Source organism: Lepidochelys kempii, chromosome 3, assembly GCF_965140265.1.
Source record: "Lepidochelys kempii isolate rLepKem1 chromosome 3, rLepKem1.hap2, whole genome shotgun sequence".
NCBI classification, from domain to species: Eukaryota; Metazoa; Chordata; order Testudines; family Cheloniidae; genus Lepidochelys; species Lepidochelys kempii.
The window spans coordinates 209,778,463-209,798,514 of NC_133258.1; the positions used below are offsets into that span (position 1 = coordinate 209,778,463).

A 20,052-nucleotide genomic window follows, 5' to 3' on the forward strand; every position below is an offset into this window, starting at 1 on the left:
TGAATAAAACTCAACAAGCTTGAATCCTAGTTTTGTTCTAAGTGTTTCTGTGGTGCATGTACAATAAAGCAGTGCTTTCAAAATGAACATTGATAGATACTTGTAAGGGAGGCATCATGGATAGAGTGTGGGACCTGTACTTAGATGACCTAGGTTTTGATCTAGTTCTTCTGCTGTCTTGCTGAGTTTCACTAGAAATATCCACTTAACGTCTTTGCCAGTCTGTACAATCACACTAATCCCATATCTCTCCGGGCTCTTGTGAGACTTTGTCAGTTGGTTTGTGAAGTTCTATAAGATCCTTGAGTGGAAGATGTTGTATGAGTGCTAAGTGTATGGTCTCCCGAATATATGATTTAGGGACAGATTGTCCTTATCTAGGTGAGCATTTACTCACGCGAGCAATTCCAGTGACATCAGTAGAACTGCTCATGTGAGTAAGGGCTGCCCTATTCCTCACACAGTTCACACCCAGTTCACACATCTGAACTGTGTAATTTTACCTTGGTTTCCACATATCAGTTCATCATTAAACAGATGATTCTTATTCTTTTACAGCAAGAAAATAAACCTTTTAATTGCATTGTAGATAACTTTTGGCAGTGTCCTTGAGGACAGAAACTTGGCTGTAACCATATTTAAACATTATGGGTGTGATTTTCAAACATGCTCAGCATTAGCCTAACTCTGCTTCCATTGATGTAAATTGGAGCAGAGTTAGGCCAATACTGAGCACTTTGAAAAGTTCCACCCTTGTGAGTTGGACTGTTTTGAAGGTAGATTAGCCTTGGTAATAGAAAAAGTGAGGACATGAAATAAATTCTGAGAAACTTGGATTCTTACTGTTCAGGATATGAGCAGAAACCAGCACCTGTCTATCAATTTATTACAGGTTTCAGAGTAACAGCTGTGTTAGTCTGTATTCGCAAAAAGAAAAGGAGTACTTGTGGCACCTTAGAGACTAACCAATTTATTTGAGCATTTGAGGGATGCTCAAATAAATTGGTTAGTCTCTAAGGTGCCACAAGTACTCCTTTTCTTATCAATTAATTGTGACTCCTAAAAACCATTTTGACAAGGGTTGACCCCCCCCTAATAACAGGTGCATTTTAATAGTAAGGCTGCCTTTGATTTTCCCCTTTAGATTAGGCTTAAGACTATTCCCATTAGCCTTAATTATGCAAAATTAGCATATAAAGGTTTAACTTGCAAAATGATCTTTTATTTTATATCAAGATTTATGCTTTCTTACTCTTAAAAATTATTGCTTTTGCACAGAGACTCCCAAATTAACCCATGAAACATTTAAAGCACTGAAGCCAGGACTCTCTGCTTATGCTGATGATGTTGATAAGGTAACTATGCTTTTTTCTAATTGTAAAAAGATGTCTGATAGAAACTCACTCTTTATGTGCTTTGCAAATGAAGCAGTGTTGAATTTTGCTATAGTACAGTAGACTCCTCTTTGTACCAGAGTCTTTCTGATTGACTTCAATGGGAATTTGGGGCACTTGGCGTCTCCAAGAATTTCCCAGCATCTTGGAGTGTCCAACCCATGTGCTAAAAGCATAAATATTTCTACTAACTGATTAACATGACTACGTTGATAGAAACAATATTATTGTCTTCCTGGAAAAGGATGGAACAAGTAATGTACCATGTTTCATCACTTTCATGATTGATAAATTTCCAAATTCCATCAGCTAAACAGTCAGTTAAGCCTCAATTCAGGACTGCATAAAAGCACATGCTTATGTTATCTCCTGGATAGGGATTCTTCTTTGAATGTTGTGGTCTTTTCCTGTCTCTGCATAGTCTTCTATCCACAGAGTCCAAGGCCAGAAGGGACCATTGTGATCATCTAGTGTGACCTGTAGCGCAGGTCAGAGAACTGCCCCAAAGTAATTCCTAAAACACATCTTTTAGAAAAACATCCAGTCTTGATTTTAAAATTGCCAGTGATAGAGAATCCACCACAACCCTTGGTAGATTGTTCCACTGATTGATTACTCTCACTGATAAAAAATTTATTTCCAGTCTGAATTTGTCTAGCTTCAATTTCCAGCCATTTAATTGATTATACCTTTCTCTGCTAGATTGAAGAGCCAATTATTAGATATGTTCTCTATATACATACTTAGAGACTGTGATCAAGTCACCCCTTAAACTTCTCTTTGTTACATTGAGCTCCTTGAATCTATCACTATAAGGCATGTTCTTTGTTCATTCTCATGCTCTTCTCTGAACCCTCTCCAATTTATCAGCATCCTGTTTGAATTGTGGACACCAGAACTGGACACAACTTTCCAGTAGTGGTTGCAGCAGTGCTGGATACATAAGTAATATAACCGCTCTACTCCTGAGATCTAACAAAATGTCTGTATTGCTTTTTCCTCTCTCCTCTTAGAGTGCTCAGGGGATACAAGAACTTCTAGAAGTTGCTAAGGATGAGGTTCCTATGGAGTTGTGGAAGTTTACTCCTTTGGTCCTTAAAGCAACAGCTGGTTTACGGCTGTTGCCAGGAGATAAAGCTCAGAAGTTGCTGGATAAGGTAATTATTTTTTCTTTACACTTCAGAGCAGAATTTGGTCCACTATAGAATACATACACTTTTTTCATATGCTGCTTTCAGTCTAATTTAAATATTCCATTTTTACCATTTAGACAGTATAGCAGTGCTCAGTTGTTTGATCACATAATACACTGCATGTAAGTCCTAATACAAGACATCAGTCCATTACAAAAGGGTGAAGACTTCATGATACTAGGTTTGAATGACTAGCCTCTAGTGTTCAGCCTTTTGTATCTAAAAACTGTTTGTAACCATATTTAAAAATAAAAAAATCTTTAATATGAGTTAATACTGTGTAGGTATTTTAAAGAACTTGTCAAAAATATTCTTGGCAAGTAATATTTTTCTCAGTATTGTTGATACTGTTGGAATCAAGATTGTAGGTGTTATCAGAATTAAAATGAAATAGTGCATTATTCAAAAACAACAGATTAATGAGAGCTACAGAAAAGTCCATCCACAACTAACTGCAGCTATAGAGTAATTAGTCTATGTATGGACTTTGATTTAAATGAATATTTTTGGGCATCCTAAATGTGTTTGAGTTAAAACTCATTATAAATATGTCTCATGTAAATTTGAGGCATTTTTAGCTATTGTCAATGGTTGGTTTAGTACTTTAGATGTCAGTTCTTCCTGGTTTTAATCAGGGTCCTGTATTTTTGAAAGTTCACTGGCCACTGAATTAGCCACGCAATAAATATGATGAGGCCGAATAGTTCTGCTCAAATAAGCTTTCATTTTTAAAATTGGGTTTCTAGCCCTTATGGTTGTGGGAATACCTATCAAATGTGCACCGGTGCCATATTTTCCAGAATTTACAAGCAGCATGAAACAGTGGCTCTGAGAGAAATGTGAATTGTCTCAGTCAGCTCAATGTGTGGACTCTGAAGCCTAATGACAACTATTCTAGTACTGATAATTTTAGCAGAAACATCCAGCCAATGTGTTTAGCAATCATTGTGGGTTACAGTGTTGGATACTGGGGCATATCTGGTTAGTTACAAGAGTGGTGAATTCCGATATCAAGCTCCTCCCCTATCCAAAAATGTCAGTTTACCTCTGACCCAGCATGCCCTCATCTGTGCTAGATGTCTCGCCCACTGGATGCTAGAATCCCAAACTGCTTCTCATGCTTTTCTGGTGCCCAGAGCCCCAACTGTCCCATCCTATCTGTCAGCCTCTAGCTTCTCCCTGACAGCTGCACCCTAGAAGTTGAGTGTTAGCAATACAAAAGTCTGCAGCACACTGGAAAGTGACAATTCCAGGGCAATGTGAAATTGAACTTAATATCAAAGTATATAACACAGGAAACTGACTTTATCCCTCATTTCCGTATTGAATTTAGTCAAAGCTGCTGCAGAATTTCCAGTTTGACTTGTACTGGAAGCTGAGGGGTCTTGCTGCAGAATCTAGACTAGAGAATGTGGGACTTTGGCTTTAACTTCCAGTGTAGTCATGAGGCATTACTGTGCCCATTAGTAATGTTTTTCGCCAGGGTGTTCTTTAACATGTCTTTCTCCTGCCTTCGTCTTTACACACCCTGTGGGCTCCACGTTGCAGTCGTCATCCTTCTGGCTAAAACAGGCTAAACCAGATTCCCTTCAAGACCCCATCAACATTTGTCCTTATTTGTCCAGATTGGTTACTGTTGAACAAAACGAGGTATTGTCTTGGGGTGGAATCCACTGGCTGTGGAGCGTTGCCATGCGGCCTCTACTAACCCTGTCTCTGCATCGCAGTACAAAGCCATTGACTAGATTGATAACGTCGTTAGAAAGCTGAGCAGTGGTTATTACAAGCTGGATTCCAAGAGCTGCTCAGCGCACGAGACTCCTCCTGACTTCAGTGAAGGTGCTCAGCAGCGCTCAGGATTTGACTCTGAGGCAGTAAAATGTTATACCACACACCTATCCCTGTCTAGCAAAAACTTCCACTGATTTTATCTTTTCCTTTACATTTAGGTAAAAGAAATTTTCCAGGCATCTCCTTTCTTTGTAAGGGATGACTGTGTCTCCATAATGAATGGAACTGATGAAGGTAGGCTGAATTTCTGAGGCATGTTTTTTATAGTCTTACACATGAACACTTGTATAAAAGGGTTGACAAAATTGCCCCAATCCTACAGCTGGATCCTCTAGTCCAGACTTTTGCGTCCGAGCTGAGTCACCACTGATGTCAGTGGAAATCCACGTGCATGTGGATCTCTGCTAGCAGATCTCATTGCTGGAGTGAGGCCAATGTTTGTTTTTAATTTGTGCCGACCAAAAAACTTTTGAGGTTTAACATTTGACTCCTAAATAAGTGGCTTGATTTTAAGTGCTTGAGCATCCAGCAGGTTCAGTTGAATCAATGGGAGCTGCTATGTGCTCAGCACTTCTGAAAATCAAGCCATGTTTTTAGTACCAAAATATAGACTTGGAAGCCTGAAGTTAGGCTCCCACTCTTGAAAATCTTGGCTTTGAATTGCCTTACAGTAGACAGTATTAGTTCAAGTTGTTATGTAATCCAATTCTTAACTGTAAATGTACTAAGATTTTTTTTAATATTATTCTTAATAGTCTGTAAATGTGAATTAAAGCTGAAACCCTGTTATGTAAGAGAATGCAAACTGAAATTAGATAGGTTAAAATAAAAAGAATGCTGAAGTTGGGTCCAAAATTTGATCTAACTTTATAAATTTTCAAGGAAAATCTACCAAATTCTACATATCAAATGCTGTTCATGGTGCTCAGATAGTAAACTTTAAAATAGCTCCTTTTTTTGCTCTGTGACAACAGTTAACTAACACATGCACTGGGCTTATTCCCGGTGGTGTGCTGATATTTTAACATTGATTAAGTATTTTAAGTTGTTAATGAGGCCTATTCATTTCTTCTATTAATAGGAAAAGACAAGGTTTGTGAAGTGGGAAAAGGACAAAATGTTCAGTTCTCCAAAGTTCTTGGGGGAGAAAAATAGGAAAATGAAGAAAACCCAAATTCTTAGTATTTAAAAAGGGAATAACTTTAAAATGTCTTAAGTGTAACAAAATTCAGTCAGTACAGCCCAGACACCAGACAGGAGTTGCTCTACAGCATGAAGGATCGCTTATTTGTTGATCTTTTAGCTAAAAAATGAAAGCTTTAGAACAAAGCCTTTGCTGTTTATCCACGGATGTGTTTAATCTGTAAAGTAAAGTGGTTGCCAGCCACTTCACGCAGAGGGACTCTGCCAGTTGGCTTGGATGTTATATAAGCGCTTTGGGACAGGGAATGTCTTTTTGTTCTATGTTTGTACAGCACCTGGCACCAGGGGGTCCTGGTCTGGGGCTCCTAGGCATTACAGATAATTAGTAATAATATAAATGTTGGCTGCAGAAGCATGTTCTCCATGTTTAAGGTCCCTAACTTTATGTTTATGATTCTCGATTTTTATGGAAGTGTTATTTCTAAAGTCTGTGGGTCTGATTCTCAGGTGCTGCAAATCTGCATAGCTCCATTGAGATTAATAGAACTATGCTAATTTACACCAGCTGAGGATTTGGCCCTTCGTTTCTAATTCTTTTGAGGGTTGCATTAGAGAACTACTTGCTAAAGGGGGGCATGTGATTGATGGTCCTTTTGCATTTAGTCTGGTGTAGGGTGACAGACCCAATTTGCTGATCATTTAATCTAAAATCTGTAGCTGAACTGTTGAAAAAGACAGCTGTATTTAAAAAAAAAAAAAAAAGAAACAAAACCTAAATCTCCAGTGACAAAATCTAAATCAAGAAAAATGTTTATGGTTTAACTCGCTGTTTGACATTGTTGGACATGAGCAGATGACGTTGTCTAATGGCATGTCTCTCTGGAATGTTCTCTTATCAGGAATTTCAGCCTGGATCACGATCAACTTTTTAACAGGTATGTGCATGTGTAGCTGTACCTGATACCCTGCAGTTTGTGCAGTTTTCCTGTCTTCAGTGTCCCTCCCTTGAGCTTATATATAATGGATGCCACTGGGAGCTGCCCCAGGAAGCGCCGCCTCGCCGGCAATGGTGAGCGGTCCATCCCCGATACTGGGACAAAGGGTGTCCCGACCGATGTCCAGTCGGGACGTGGGACAAATGGGTTAAAATCAGGACGTCTGGTCACCCTAGTTGTAATTGAAATCAATGTATTTGAAAATGTAGAAAAACATCCAAAAATATTTATAATAAATTTAAATTGGTATTCTATTGTTTAACAGCGCAATTAAAGCTGCAGTTAATCACGACTTTTTTGATCTAGTTAGTTTGTGTTGCATTAATTGCTTGAATTAACTGCAATTAATTGACAGCCCTAATTCCTAGTATTTATACTGCGGGTGCTGCCGTTATCAGGCAGGCTGGACACTTACACAGTGTGTGCACATGTGTACTGTGGGTACACGAGAGAGAATGGAAATTAAAGAAGCAAGTGTGCTCCCGTGCATCTAGACTATTTGCTTCAGTGTTGTGAAATTAAAATTTAGACACGGGATATAATTTTTCTAAACAGAGAGAAAATAAAATGGCTTAAAACAGTGGTAACGGCTGTGTCTACACCACAAAGGCCACGGCAGCACCTCCGCAGTGCTGCGTCTATGCTACTGTAGCATGGACATTTCCGACATGAACAGAAGGGGGCTTGTCTGTTGATGTAGTTAATCTACCTCCCCAAGAGATGGCAGTGTAGACTAGGCCTAAATTTCTCTTTGAAGAACAGTATTTATGGCTCCCATTTTACAGACTTAAAGTTCAAGGGATTACTCACATACCTAAAAGTTAAGCATGTGTTTAAGTCTTGGTGGGCTCAAGGCCGAATAGTAGTAGTTTGGGTTTTTGTGGGGGTTTTTTTTCTTTTTCTTTCTTGATTTAAGGATCTAAGGGAAAAAATACAATGATTATTTCCATACTGTGAAAGGTTATCTCTGTGCAGTTTGTCACTCCATCCAACTAGTCTGCCTTTCATTTGTTTTTATAGTTGGCCAAAAACCCAGGTAGTTAATTACAGACTTGCTTTCCGCTATATGAAAACTAGTTGTAACTGTGTATGCTGTTCATCTCTTATTGTCTATGGGAGGATGGATTTTTTTCCCTTTTTCGTAGCCATGTTTGTTTTTATTGCTTTATGGCTTTGAGTTATTACTGACACACAATGGCTTTCATTATGTCACATGATTCATTTCAGGTAGCTTAAATGCTTCAAGAAAAAGAAGTGTAGGAATGCTGGATTTAGGAGGTGGATCAACACAAATGACATTTCTTCCAATCACTGAGGTAAACTGAACACGTACTGCAGGGAAACACTGGTTTTAATGAGCAGGCATTCTGCTATTCTTGCAAAAGAATTGAGGCTGTTTGTGTTACATGAAGGCGTGCCTCCTACTTGTCTCTTAACAAATCTGGAGTCACTTCCTCCTAGTTGCCATGGTACAATGATGGTGGTGTCAATGATTTGCGGTCAAGAGAAGACAAGTCTTACGTGAGCTACTTTCTGGTTAGGAAAATCACAATCTTTCTGTAGTTTCCATTTGTGTCCATAAAGTACCATGCAGTGGGGCAGGATTGATCTTTCATCCAAAGGGGTTCAGAACTGGAATAAGGGGCCATTGCAGGTTAGGAATGAGGTGCATTGATGGAAGTCATGGAAAGAAGTGTATTTTGTTTTGTTTAAAATCCTTATTTGCATTGGTTTGGTGTCAATATAAATGTTTGAGCTGATGTGACTCTGTAGTGTCAGGTCATTGTTTTAACTCCTGTGCCTATGTTCTGGTCATCTCTAATAGATCCAGGGCTAGTCTGAGACTAGTCTGTAAATAACTTATTTCCACAGCCAGCCATGTTGCAAATAGGACTTCTGTGCGGATGGTAACCTGTTTGTATGCTCAAATACTGTATTGTTACTCCTTGCTGTTTCTGGAAGTTCCAAAAAAATCTTACAATGACTTCTTTGTTTCTCCTTCTAGATAACTCTCCAGACATCACCAGCTGGCCATATCACTTCATTTCAGATGTTTAACAACACATACAAACTGTATTCGTACAGGTTAGCTGTGGGGGGAAAAGAGCGTCTGGTAAAGATGAAAGCCAATTATTGGATGAATGTGATTTACGCATGTGCTTAACTTTAAGCGTTTATGTGCTCTGCAGAACTGGGGATCTCACAAGTGTTTACCTCTGATACAAAAGCCAGAGAGATTGACTTCTGGAAAATTACTGCTCCTAATAGTCACACAAGTTTATTAGAGTGGCGGACACACTGTGACAACAGGAAGAAGATCCAGTCAGAGGAATCATACCACATATTCTCATATAGCTACAGCCAAATAGACTCCACCTTAATTTTTTCCTTATTGTGCTTTGCTGTGTTGCAGTTTAGGTTTGCTTATTTTCTGCGTATATGTAACCATAACTATAACCCTTAGCTGAAATCCTAACACGCTCTAGCCGGTGCAAAGCTGATGGAAATTGAGTACTTTAGCTCGTTACCATTGTGATCAGTCTGATTCCGAGGGTATCATGACAGCTGCGCAGCCTGTCAGACACACGCTCTAACAGCAGCACAACAGAGAGGGGGTTGTGACTTGGCCCCGGCCGCTGGGCTGAAAGGGGTTGGGAGAGCTTGTTCCCATGGGCGGAGAGAGTGTTTCATGTCTCGGCGGGACGTTGTTCTGGGCTGGAAGAAGAGCTGAGATAATGCGGAGCTGTTGGGAGATGGGAGGAAGAACATTAGGGGAGATCCTGGAGGGCGGCTGCTCCTTGGCTGCACCGCAGTCTGGTTTTCTACACCCTCCCAAAAAAGACACCCGCCCTGATTTAGTTGCAGTCTGAACAAGCAGGATTTCACTCTGACAGTCCATCCACTGTCTTCCACTTGAGGAAATGATTTTGCTCGTTTGTCAGACTGTGGGAGAGATGTTGTTAATGGAAGTGACAGCTCGACCTTCACTCGAACCAGGCTATTCGCTGCTGCGTTGAGACGGTTTGCTGGAACCGTCCTGCAAATAGACATGACTCACTTGCCCCAGCGTGATGCCAGTAGAAGTGTACTCTTTCACAGCGGCTTTTCTCCTCCACAGTTACCTGGGACTCGGGTTAATGTCAGCAAGGCTTGCGATTTTAGGCGGCATTGAGGGACAAGCCTGTAAGTAATCCGGCACAGAGCTCTTGCATTTCAGTGACTTGTAGGATAATTTTTATAGGCCAAATGATCCTTTGGGCCAGAGGGTCCCAACATCAGGTCCTTGCGCACTCCCAGTAACTTCATCCTTCCCCCGTGGGTGCAAAACGCATTCTCTGGGCCATAGGAGCATAGCCTGTTATAAGGGGAAGTGGAAGTTCATTCACTTGCTACTCTCTCCGTTCTCAGCCTGCCCGTGCCATAGATGGGACCACTGCATGTCTCTGGGCACATCTACCAGCGAGATGGGTGTGGGCAGAGGATGGTGCTGTCAAAGGAAGGCATGGGCCATTACCAGTCCATATGGGGATAGGGGGGATGTTCAGGCCATGAGTGAGTTAGAAATTGCTGGGAAGGTGGGAGGATGCTGAGTAGGACTGTGGCCAGGAGAGGAGGGATTGGCAGTTGACTCCTCAGCATGTGTCTTAATGCTGCTTGATCTATTTCTTTCTATTACAGTAAAGGAAGGAGAGGAGCTAATTAGTCCCTGTTTATCACCCGGCTTCCAGTGTGAGTGGGAACATGCTGAAATAGTGTACAGAATTAAAGGGCAGAAGGCAGGTATAGTAACTTATTTCTATTATGTTCTAGATTTGCATGTTAAAATCAGAACAAACAGCATGCACTTTCTGGATCTCAGTCTGTTTGAGATATTCAGTTGTTTTGTTACTGTAACTTTGCTTTGACCTCAGGCTATTCCTGCCCAAGAGATTTTTCTCCCTTCATCCACACCCCATCTGCTCCAGTGTGTAATAGGGGGAGCTGTAATGAAGATTAGTCAATGGCATTTTAAAACCCATCCTGTCAAACCCAGGTCAGAGCATGTCTACATAACATGATGGTTTACAGTAAGAACCTCTGGAGCCCTGTCTACACTAGCCCTTCCATCATGTCTGCCACTGGAGGAGCTGCAACAGCGGGAAACTCTAAGAAAAAAGTCTAGCATAACCAGGTCCAGACACTTGGGGCCAGATTCTAGCTGTTGCAGACCAGCCTGCCACTATTGAAACCTGTGGAGCTAGGCTGATTCACACCAGCTAGAGGTCTGGCTGTCCGAGTTTTCCAAGCCATTTGTGCTCATAGCATATCTACCTATTTTGCTGGGTTTTCAAATGGAAAGGAAGCCTGTTTTGCAATAGCGAATGAGTTTTCATTGCAGAAACTGTTGTTCCCTTCCCACAAACCTCCTGCTTTGCAGGTGTCGGTTTTGTACAGGGGATCTGAAAAAACCCAGATCCTGTTTTGTGTCTCTCACTGTGACGTTCAGTCATATATTCCCAAACCTTGTTCTTCATCCACAGTGCTCTTCTCAGTTGAAACAGCCTCTTTGCCTGCTCCCAGGCCCTATTTTCAATTTGAACTCGAGAGTATTTCTCAAATTATTCACATGCCACTCAGTCCTACCTTTCCCTTATCACGGACTAGGGCTGTAGATGAATCGCAGTTAACTCTCACGTTTAACTCAAAACAATTAATTGCAATTAAAAAAATTAACCGAAGCAGTTTTAATCGAACTGCTAAACAATAGAATACCACTGACATTTATTAAAAGTTTTTGGATGTTTTCTGCATTTTCAAATATATTGATTTCTATTACAACACAGAATACAAAGTGTACAGCGCTCACTTTATATTTTTGATTATAAATATTTGCACTGTAAAAATGCTAAAAGAAATAGTATTTTTCAGTTCACCTCATACAAGTACTGTCGTGCAATCTCTTTATCATGAAAGTTGAACTTACAAATGTAGTGGGGTTTTTTGTTACAAAACTGCACTCAAAAACAAAACAATGTAAAACTTTCAAGCCTACGAGTCCACTCGGTCCTACTTCAGCCAATTGCTAAGAGAAGCAAGTTTATTTACATTTACAGAAGATAATGCTGCCCGCTTCTTATTTACTGTATCACCTGAAAGATGAGAACAGGTATTCGCATGGCACTTTCATAGCCGGCATCGCAAGGTATTTACAGGCCAGATATGCTAAACATCCGTATGCCACTTCATGCTTCGGCCACCATTCTAGAGGACATGCTTCCATGCTGATGATGCTCGTTAAACAAATAATGCGTTAATTAAATTTGTGACTGAACTCCTTGGGGGAGAACTGTATGTCTCTTGCTCTGTTTTACCTGCATTTTGCCATATATTTCATGTTATAGCGGTCTTAGATGACCCAGCACATGTTGTTCATTTTAAGAACACTTTCACTGCAGATTTCACAAAAAGCAAAGAAGGTACCAATGTGAGATTTCTAAAGATAGCTACACCACTAAACCCAAGGTTTAAGAATCTGAAGTGCCTTCCAAAATCTGAGAGGGATGAGGTGTGGAGCATGATTTCAGAGGTCTTAAAAGAGCAACACTGATGCAGAAACTATTGAACCCGAACCACCAAAAGAAAATCAACCTTCTGCTGGTGGCATCTGACTCAGATGATGAAAATGAACATGCATCGGTCCACACTGCTTTGGATTGTTATCCACTCATCAGCATGGTGGTTGAAGCATAAAGGGACATGAATCTTTAGTGCATCTGATATGTAAATATCTTGCAATGCCGTCTACAACAATGCCATGTGAACACCTGTTCTCACTTTCAGGTGACATGGTGAACAAGAAGCAGGCAGCATTATCTCCTGCAAATGTAAACACACTTGTTTGAGTGACTGGCTGAACAAGAAGTAGGACTGAGTGGACTTGTAGGCTCTAAAGTTTTACATTGTTTTGTTTTTGAATGCAGTTTTTTGGTACATAATTCTACATTTGTAAGTTCAGCTTTCATGATAGAGATTGTACTACAGTACTTGTATGAGGTGAATTGAAAACACTATTTTGGTTTTTACAGTACAAATATTTGTAATAAAAATATAAAGTGAGCACTGTACGCTTCGTATTCTGTGTTGTAATTGAAATCAGTATATTTGAAAATGTAGAAAACATCCAAAAATATTTAAATGGTATTCTATTATTGTTTAATAGTGCGATTAATTGCATGATTAAAAAATCATGATTAATCACTTGACAGCCCTATTACTAATCCTTATTCTCCTAGTCATACCACACCTACAAATCCTTTCTGAATGATGTATTATAACCTAGATGGGACCAAACTGGGGACCATCCAGTGTGCTGGCATGAGGGAGTAAAGAGGGTGTGGGAACCCCTGTATTTCCCTGCACTGGTGTGCCATTCCACCGTTCCCTGCACATGGGGGGAAGCAGGGTCTGCAGTGCCAACCTGCAAGTACCCAACTTATGCAAGTGAATGGGACAGGGGAGTGAGCAGAGACCTGATCCCACCCCTCCCAGCACTGCCAGCCGTGTGGTTATACCAGTGCATTGGAGAGCATGTGTGTCACGGAGTCCCTAGGCGATGCTCTGGAACTGCTCCCTACGAAGCCAGTCAGGACTCTGGTGAAGTCTCCTCTGTGTGAGCAGCCTGTCTGCAGGCAAAAAGCTCACACGACTTGCACCTTCCTGAGTCTGACCTCGGAGCATTCAGCATCCTCTGCCACTCTGTGCACTTCCCACAGCGAGTCTGCCCAGGCGGGGTCCTGGGGAAGCCAGAGGGTCCTGCACCCCAACTTCACAGTCAGATGTGACTCTTAGCTAGCCAGTAAAACGGGTTTATTAGATGACGGGAACATGGTCTAAAGCAGAGCTTGTAGGTACAGAGAACAGGACCCCTCAGCTGGGTCCATTTTGGGGGGCAGTGAGCCAGACAACCACATCTGCACTTCACTCCACGTCCCCAGCCAGCCCCCAAATGACTCATTCTCCACCCCCTCTTCCTCTGGGCTTAGTACCTTTCCCAGGCCAGGAGGTCACCTGATTCCTTTGTTCTTCAACCCTTTAGCTGTCACCTTGCAGGGGGGAAGGACCCAGGCCATCAGTTGCCAGGAGACAGAGTGTCTGCCATTTAGGTATACTGGCCCTTGCTCTGCAACAATTACACCCCCTCATCCAACCACCTAGAGACTTAAGAAATACATAGGGGAAACTGAGGCACCCCTACAATATTCAGAGGAAACATTAAGAACAGTCCCACTTCATCACAATATGCTGCCAGCCCAGCACAGTTAACACTCTCCTGGGAGCACCAGAGAGCACAGGAAAGAGATTGTACCTCTCTAAGTCAGCAGCCCTGCAATAGTCTTACTATGGGCTGCTTTGTCCACTGATGATCTCGTCCGTACTTTGGACCCATCTGGTTCCCACTGAAGTCAGTAAGTTTTGCCATTGGCTTTATCAGAAAGAGGATCTGGTCCTTTATTTCCATGGATAGTCTCTAGTAAATTAGAGCATTGCTGACCTAAGGGGACCAGAGGCCTTGCGGACCCTGAAGAAATTAAACGGTGGTGGTGGTGGTTAATCACCAGCATACGATTTGCTGGGTGTCTCTGTTTCTTTTAGGAGAGCATCTGTATGAATCCTGTGCTAACAAAGTTGCAAAACTGCTCTACAAGAAGGTGCATAAAACAGAAGCCGTAAAGGATTTGGATTTTTATGCTTTCTCCTATTATTATGACTGTGCAGCAGAGGTTGGTCTAATAGGTACATTTGTTTCTGATTTTCTTTGTAATGCAAAGGTAGCTAATGGGAGAGTTTGTGGCCCTTAAAAAAAAAAAATCCAGTTACTTCACAAAGCTATCAAGGCATTATGTCCTTGGTTATATAATGTACAGTTATATAATCTTTTTATAATCTTTTTTGGAAGATCGGGTACTATAAAATTATTTTGGAAAAAAGGCAGAGGGACTTGGAGGTCTGACCTGAAACAGTTTTCAACCTTTTATTTTTAATGACTAAATTTCAAAAGTAGACAGTGTCCTGTTAAGGCTAAAAAACAATTTTTTAAAAAAAGGACAGACTGGCTGAAGTTCCGCTTCTCGGTCCATATTAAGGCATCTAAATAAAGGCCTGATCCTGCACCAGTGAAGTTGGTAGCAAAACTCCCACTTACTTCAGTGAGTGCAGGATCCAGCCCTCGGTGGTCCAATTTCCAGAAGAGTTTAGCGCTCAGCATTTACAACTGACTTCACATGCACACTGTAAAACATGCCCTATTTCCCCCCTTCTAGATAAGGGAAAAGGAGGTAGCCTGACAGTCAGTGACTTCGAAATTGCAGCCAAGTATGGTAAGTAAAGTAAAGCAGAAAACACTGGCCAAGATTTTTAAAAGTGACTCATGATTTGGGGGCTGTCTCTTTTCGGGGGTGAATCTGAAGGATCTTAAAGAGGCCTTATTGTCAGAAAGCGTTGGGCACCCACTGTCGAAAATCAGACCCCTTCTAAAGTGTCTCAACTTGGGTACCCAAAAGTACTAGTTACTTCTGAAAGTTTTGGCCACAATTTTTCTAATAAGTCCTTATTTTTTACAAAGACGGCAAAAAAAAATCTCACAATATAGATGTCTGAGCTCTCTTGCAATAAGAATAATAAATGTCATTTAGCAATTACCTTGAAATCGTAAGTGTAAAATAAGTGGAGTGTCCTCTTAATCTATTCTTATCCAGTTTATTTTTTCTTAAAGTTTATACTTGTGTTTAAAGGTGATCTGGAAAGAGGAGAAAATAGATTTTTACTTTTTTGGGGGTGGGGACTTTTTTGTTGTGTAAAGACGATCTGAAAGTTTTTTAAAAATCGGTAAATGTATTTGTTTATTAGAAACTTGGCTTTTTCCCCCCTCCTTTTTTCCCCCTCCTCCCCCGGAGACTCTGTGCATGACATGTTATTGTTTTGACATCAGAAATACCATTCAAGTAAAATCTGATTACTTGTGAAAGGAAGTGATTTTTATTCTGACTCTTTACATGCCTCTGGTTTTGGTAATGCACATTTAACTCAAATGGTTTAAAAACACTCGAGAGAGAAGTTGCCTTTGTGAAAGATTCAGCATTCTTGCCCTGTCAAGCAAGGGCTGAGATTGTTCACAGTCTACATCTCAACACTTTCATGAATTCTCCAGCAAAAACCAGCGATGATCAGGCTTGAAATTCCTGGTATTTTAAGGTTCTAAACAAGCAGAAAAAAGTTTTTTGATTCTACAAAAAACTTGCAGGCCCTCTTTAAATATCTGTAAAGAAGCAAAAAAAAATTTAAAAACCCCAAGACACAAGCCAGTTTTTCTTAGCTTGCAGAGGTATGTCACAAGTTTGTTTATATACCCAAATAATATTGACTAATATCACAAACTGATTGACTGACTGGTTGATTATAAAATGTTTAATGCCTACAAGTCACCATAGGTAAGAATTTGTCTGTGGATATAAACTGTTGCTTTTCTGGGTTGCAGATTATTGCAGTACAGTAGTTAATTCTCTCTGCTCGCTTAAACACATCCATATCAAATAAATAGAAATGTTTATGCATCTGAGCAGTTTGTACATATTCTCTGCTAAAAACGTCTGTTAAATGTGCACTATTCCAAGACATTTCATTACGATTTGGTTACTTGGGATGTGTAAACGAGAGCAGAACCACTTTAATGTAGTGGAGAATCAAGCCCTTTGTCTCTTGACTACATCCTATTAACCTCCAGATCCTGCAGTCGCACCCTGGCACCCATGCAGAGCCTCGTCACCTTCAGGATCATTCTGCCAGTACAGTCAAGTACACTTTTAGGAAGTAAAGGTTTTCGCAGAGGGGTCACTGCCTCTTTGATCGCTTTACTAGACTTTGAATATGTTTTGGGGAAGGGAGGAGAATGCTTTTGAGAGAGGATGGCTGCGTAACAAGGTGCAAACAGATTTTGAGATGCGTACTCTTTTCTATATCTACCTTAGGCCTGGTTTACAAAGAAAAGTTCTATCCGCATAGCTACATCAGGCAGGGGTGTGAAAAAAACACACCCTGACCGATGTCGCTATGCCGACACAGCTGCCTCTATGCTGGAGGTTATGTTGATGGAAGAGGGCTTCTGTTGACATAGGCCTGGTCTACACCTAGAATATAGGACCATCTAGCTATGTTGCTCATGAGTGAAAAATTCACACCCCTTGAGAGAAGTAGTTCAGCCGACCTACGCCCCAGTGTGGACATCATTAGGTCAGTAGAGGAATTCTCTGCTTCTCAAGGGGATAGGTTAACTACAGCGGCAGAAGACCCCATTCATCGCTGTAGCAAGTGTCTGCAGTGGTGCTGCCGTAGCACTTGTCGTGTAGATATAGCCAAGCTAACTTCGTTTTGAGGGCGGTGGTCCTAGAAACAGCATCATTCTGTCTGTTGGTATAGTTCGTGTCTACACTACAGAGCTATGCGGACACAGATTCCATAGTGTAGACATAATGTCCGTTGATGAAAGGGGTGTTAAGACTGGGGAGCCTAAAATTAGGCTCCTGAGTCCATATTTCCGTGCCGAAATAAGTGGCCTGAATTTCACCAGTGCTGAGCACCTGTCAATTTCAACCTTGGGACTGTGGCGCTTTTGAAAATAAGCTATTTCCGTAGGTTCCTAAATGTGGATTCTCTTTAGGCAGCTGTTTTTGCAAATCTTGGCCTGTTTTTCCTCCTTCTGTTTCTGTTCCACCCATGCACAGGGAGAATAAACTAACCTATCTTAGGGATTTGAATAGTCGTTTATAAATTGAAGAGTCAATTCTCTCTCTTCATTCTTCTTAGTGTGTAAGACCATGGAGGTGAAGCCGGGAGACAATCCTTTCCTTTGCATGGACCTCACCTATATCAGTTTGCTACTGCAAGAACTGGGCTTTCCAAAAAGCCAGGTGTTTCAGGTAATACTTCTCAGTGCTGTGTTGAGATGCCTCTCAACTTGCTAGTGATGTACACACACAACAATAGTTTTACTCCTCTCCTTTTTTCTTTCTAGCTTGCCCGAAAAATTGACAATGTCGAAACAAGCTGGGCTTTGGGAGCCACCTTTCACTACCTTGATTCACTTCACAGACTGCAATATTAAGGCTTCTGGGCCTGAACCCTCAAAAGGATTTTGAGTACTTCAGTCTATGGGTACCCAGCCTAAGGGGACTTACAGGCGACTGATTTTGCTCACTCTTTCTGATAATCAGACCCTTTTAAAAGGTGATCTTAAGTTGGGTACCCAAAATCCCAATTTATGAAAATACAGAGCATGGCAGCTAAAGAATTCGCCATTGATCTTGCAGTGTTTGTAGAAGACTTGATGTTGAAGTAGATCATCTTGGTGAGAATTCTGGGATTCATTAAGGGGCTTTGTTCACAACGCAACTACAAATTCTATGAGAAAAGTACACCTTTGTGGAACATGTCTGTGTCATTTTTGCTTGTTTGCTGAGGTCAATGTTAGAAATGGCCACTCCAGATGGACCTCTTCTTTTATGGTTCTGATTTATAATGTATTTCTTTGGTAATGGTCTCTGGTGAATTTTTAACTATTGAAATGTTTGAAAATTAATGTATGTAAGTGAAGACAATGGCATTGCCTAGCCAAGCTGCTGGTAAGAGCTGATGTTGGCTTTGGAATGCAGTGTGGCAGACTTGATTCTGCTGGAGTATGGCTAAGCTTTTGGCCCCCTATTCCAGCAGAACTCGGGCGTATTGTGGAGATGACGGGCACACTTAAGGATCTGAGCCACAGCCCATTGCAATCTATGGGAGCTCTTCATTGGCCCTAAAGGCTGAGGTACTTTAGGCACTTGCTGTTGGAGGTGGGGTGGTGGAACTCCATTTCAGTCCTTAGGGGAGTCCCAGGCAGCATGACTTCACTGGGACTGGAAGGGAGATGGGGCTTTGGAGTTGGTACAGGTCTCCTATAGGGCTGGTAGCCTCCTGCTGCTCCCCTAAGATTTGCAGGGCTTGAGGGGCCAAACCCTTACCACCACTCCCAAGTGGAAGAATTTTGGAGGACACACTGCCAGAACCACCCGCTTCCTCAGGTCCCCTGCTGCTGGATTTCCTGGGCAATTGGTATTCATCACCCTAACATGAAGTGTTAACTAGTAAAATGGGTAGTTCCTAGACATCAGGGCATGTATTTTAATCTTCAGTGATGGTGAGAAGAATCTGTCATGTGGTTTTGTGGGGGGCAGTACTTACACACGTCCACATATACTTGAAATTTGTTGCTGCTTGAATAGGTGTAGTCGTTAATTAACATAACTTCATACAGGAAAAATCCTGAGCCTGGTGTATCTCTGGGTTTCAGAGGCATGGAACCTGAAGAGACTCGCTCTTAACCAGTGCTTGGAGTGCCCCTGTCTCCCTTGGACAGATGAATGTATTGTTGCTGCCCTGAGCATGGATTGCAGAAGCCTGAGCTGTGAGGAGGCAGGAGGCTCAGCAGAGGTGGTTGGCACTTTGGCTGCAACACTTCTATCGGTGTACTGTATACAGGGGGACGGCTGTTCCTCACACACACACTGCAATAGGGAAACGATGTGTCAGTTATCCATAAGTAGTGGATTACGTCATGTTAATACGTAGTCAGCATAGACACTAGCCGGTTTTTAATATTTTATAAGGGCCTTATCCAAAGCCCCATACAGTCACTAGGAGTCTGTCCAAGGACTTCGGGTTAGACCCTAATTGAATAAAGCTCAATCTTCATTGCCTGAGAAGCACAAACTTGGTGTAAAACCCATGTGGGGAAACTCATCAGATTTTTCTAAAATGTTGTTCTGCTTGTCATTGGCGTTTTTGTCTGTAAAGTAGCATGTATGTGACTGTACGATGAATATTTGAAAACTATTTTATTGGCAATAAAATTTTAATTATAAATTGGGACGTTTCCTATTTGGATTAATGCATGGTACTGTGGAGTGATTGTCTCTGTATAACAAGTCATTGCACTGATAATGAAGGTAAGCTGCTATGTGTTAATGGGAAAACACTGCATCTTAGCCTCTCTTCTATTGCAACATGGAAACTTCTGAATACATACCAAGGTCCTGGGATGAAAGTTGCTACATAAGTGTAAGATACAGTAATGGTATTTCCAGCTCTTTGTTTTGACCAGGATCATACTGATGGGCTTACCTTAAGAAGGGTTGGGCTTGGTTTCATTGCCATAAGTCAGCTACTAACTGTCAAGGCTTAGGAAGACAATTTCCCTGTGGGTTAGGATGTGCGTCTACTGGAGCGTCTTTCATCTTTCTCTGAAGCAACTGATGCTAGACACTGTCATAGAGGACACTGAACTAGATGGACCCCACTCTGGCAATTCCTTTGCCTTTAATATTATAGGGGCTGGTAGCAGTGTCTATTAAAGGTTGCCCAACACTTCCAATTTTAAGACCATGTATTTGGTTGCTAATTACTTTGCCAAACTTTAACTATTTGGGCTGAAATTTTCCATGCTGCTTGTCTGTCTGAAACTGAATT

At 41.3% G+C, this 20,052-nt stretch overlaps 1 protein-coding gene across 7 annotated transcripts in view; it reads left to right on the top strand.

Annotated features, from left to right (window-relative positions):
* Nucleotides 1-19,452, top strand: part of ENTPD6 (ectonucleoside triphosphate diphosphohydrolase 6) — a 24,525-nt gene extending 5,073 nt beyond the window's left edge. For all 7 annotated transcript variants that reach the window (XM_073339943.1, XM_073339945.1, XM_073339941.1 and 4 more), the window contains 12 exons: nt 1,279-1,355; nt 2,408-2,551; nt 4,537-4,612; nt 6,421-6,456; nt 7,744-7,832; nt 8,522-8,601; nt 9,635-9,699; nt 10,195-10,296; nt 14,149-14,289; nt 14,817-14,873; nt 17,356-17,468; nt 17,564-19,452. In XM_073339943.1, the coding sequence (XP_073196044.1) occupies nt 1,279-1,355; nt 2,408-2,551; nt 4,537-4,612; nt 6,421-6,456; nt 7,744-7,832; nt 8,522-8,601; nt 9,635-9,699; nt 10,195-10,296; nt 14,149-14,289; nt 14,817-14,873; nt 17,356-17,468; nt 17,564-17,653 (1,070 nt within the window). In that variant the 3' untranslated portion in view covers nt 17,654-19,452. The remainder of the gene's footprint in view (nt 1-1,278; nt 1,356-2,407; nt 2,552-4,536; nt 4,613-6,420; nt 6,457-7,743; nt 7,833-8,521; nt 8,602-9,634; nt 9,700-10,194; nt 10,297-14,148; nt 14,290-14,816; nt 14,874-17,355; nt 17,469-17,563) is intronic.
* The last annotated feature ends 600 nt before the right edge of the window (nt 19,453-20,052 follow it).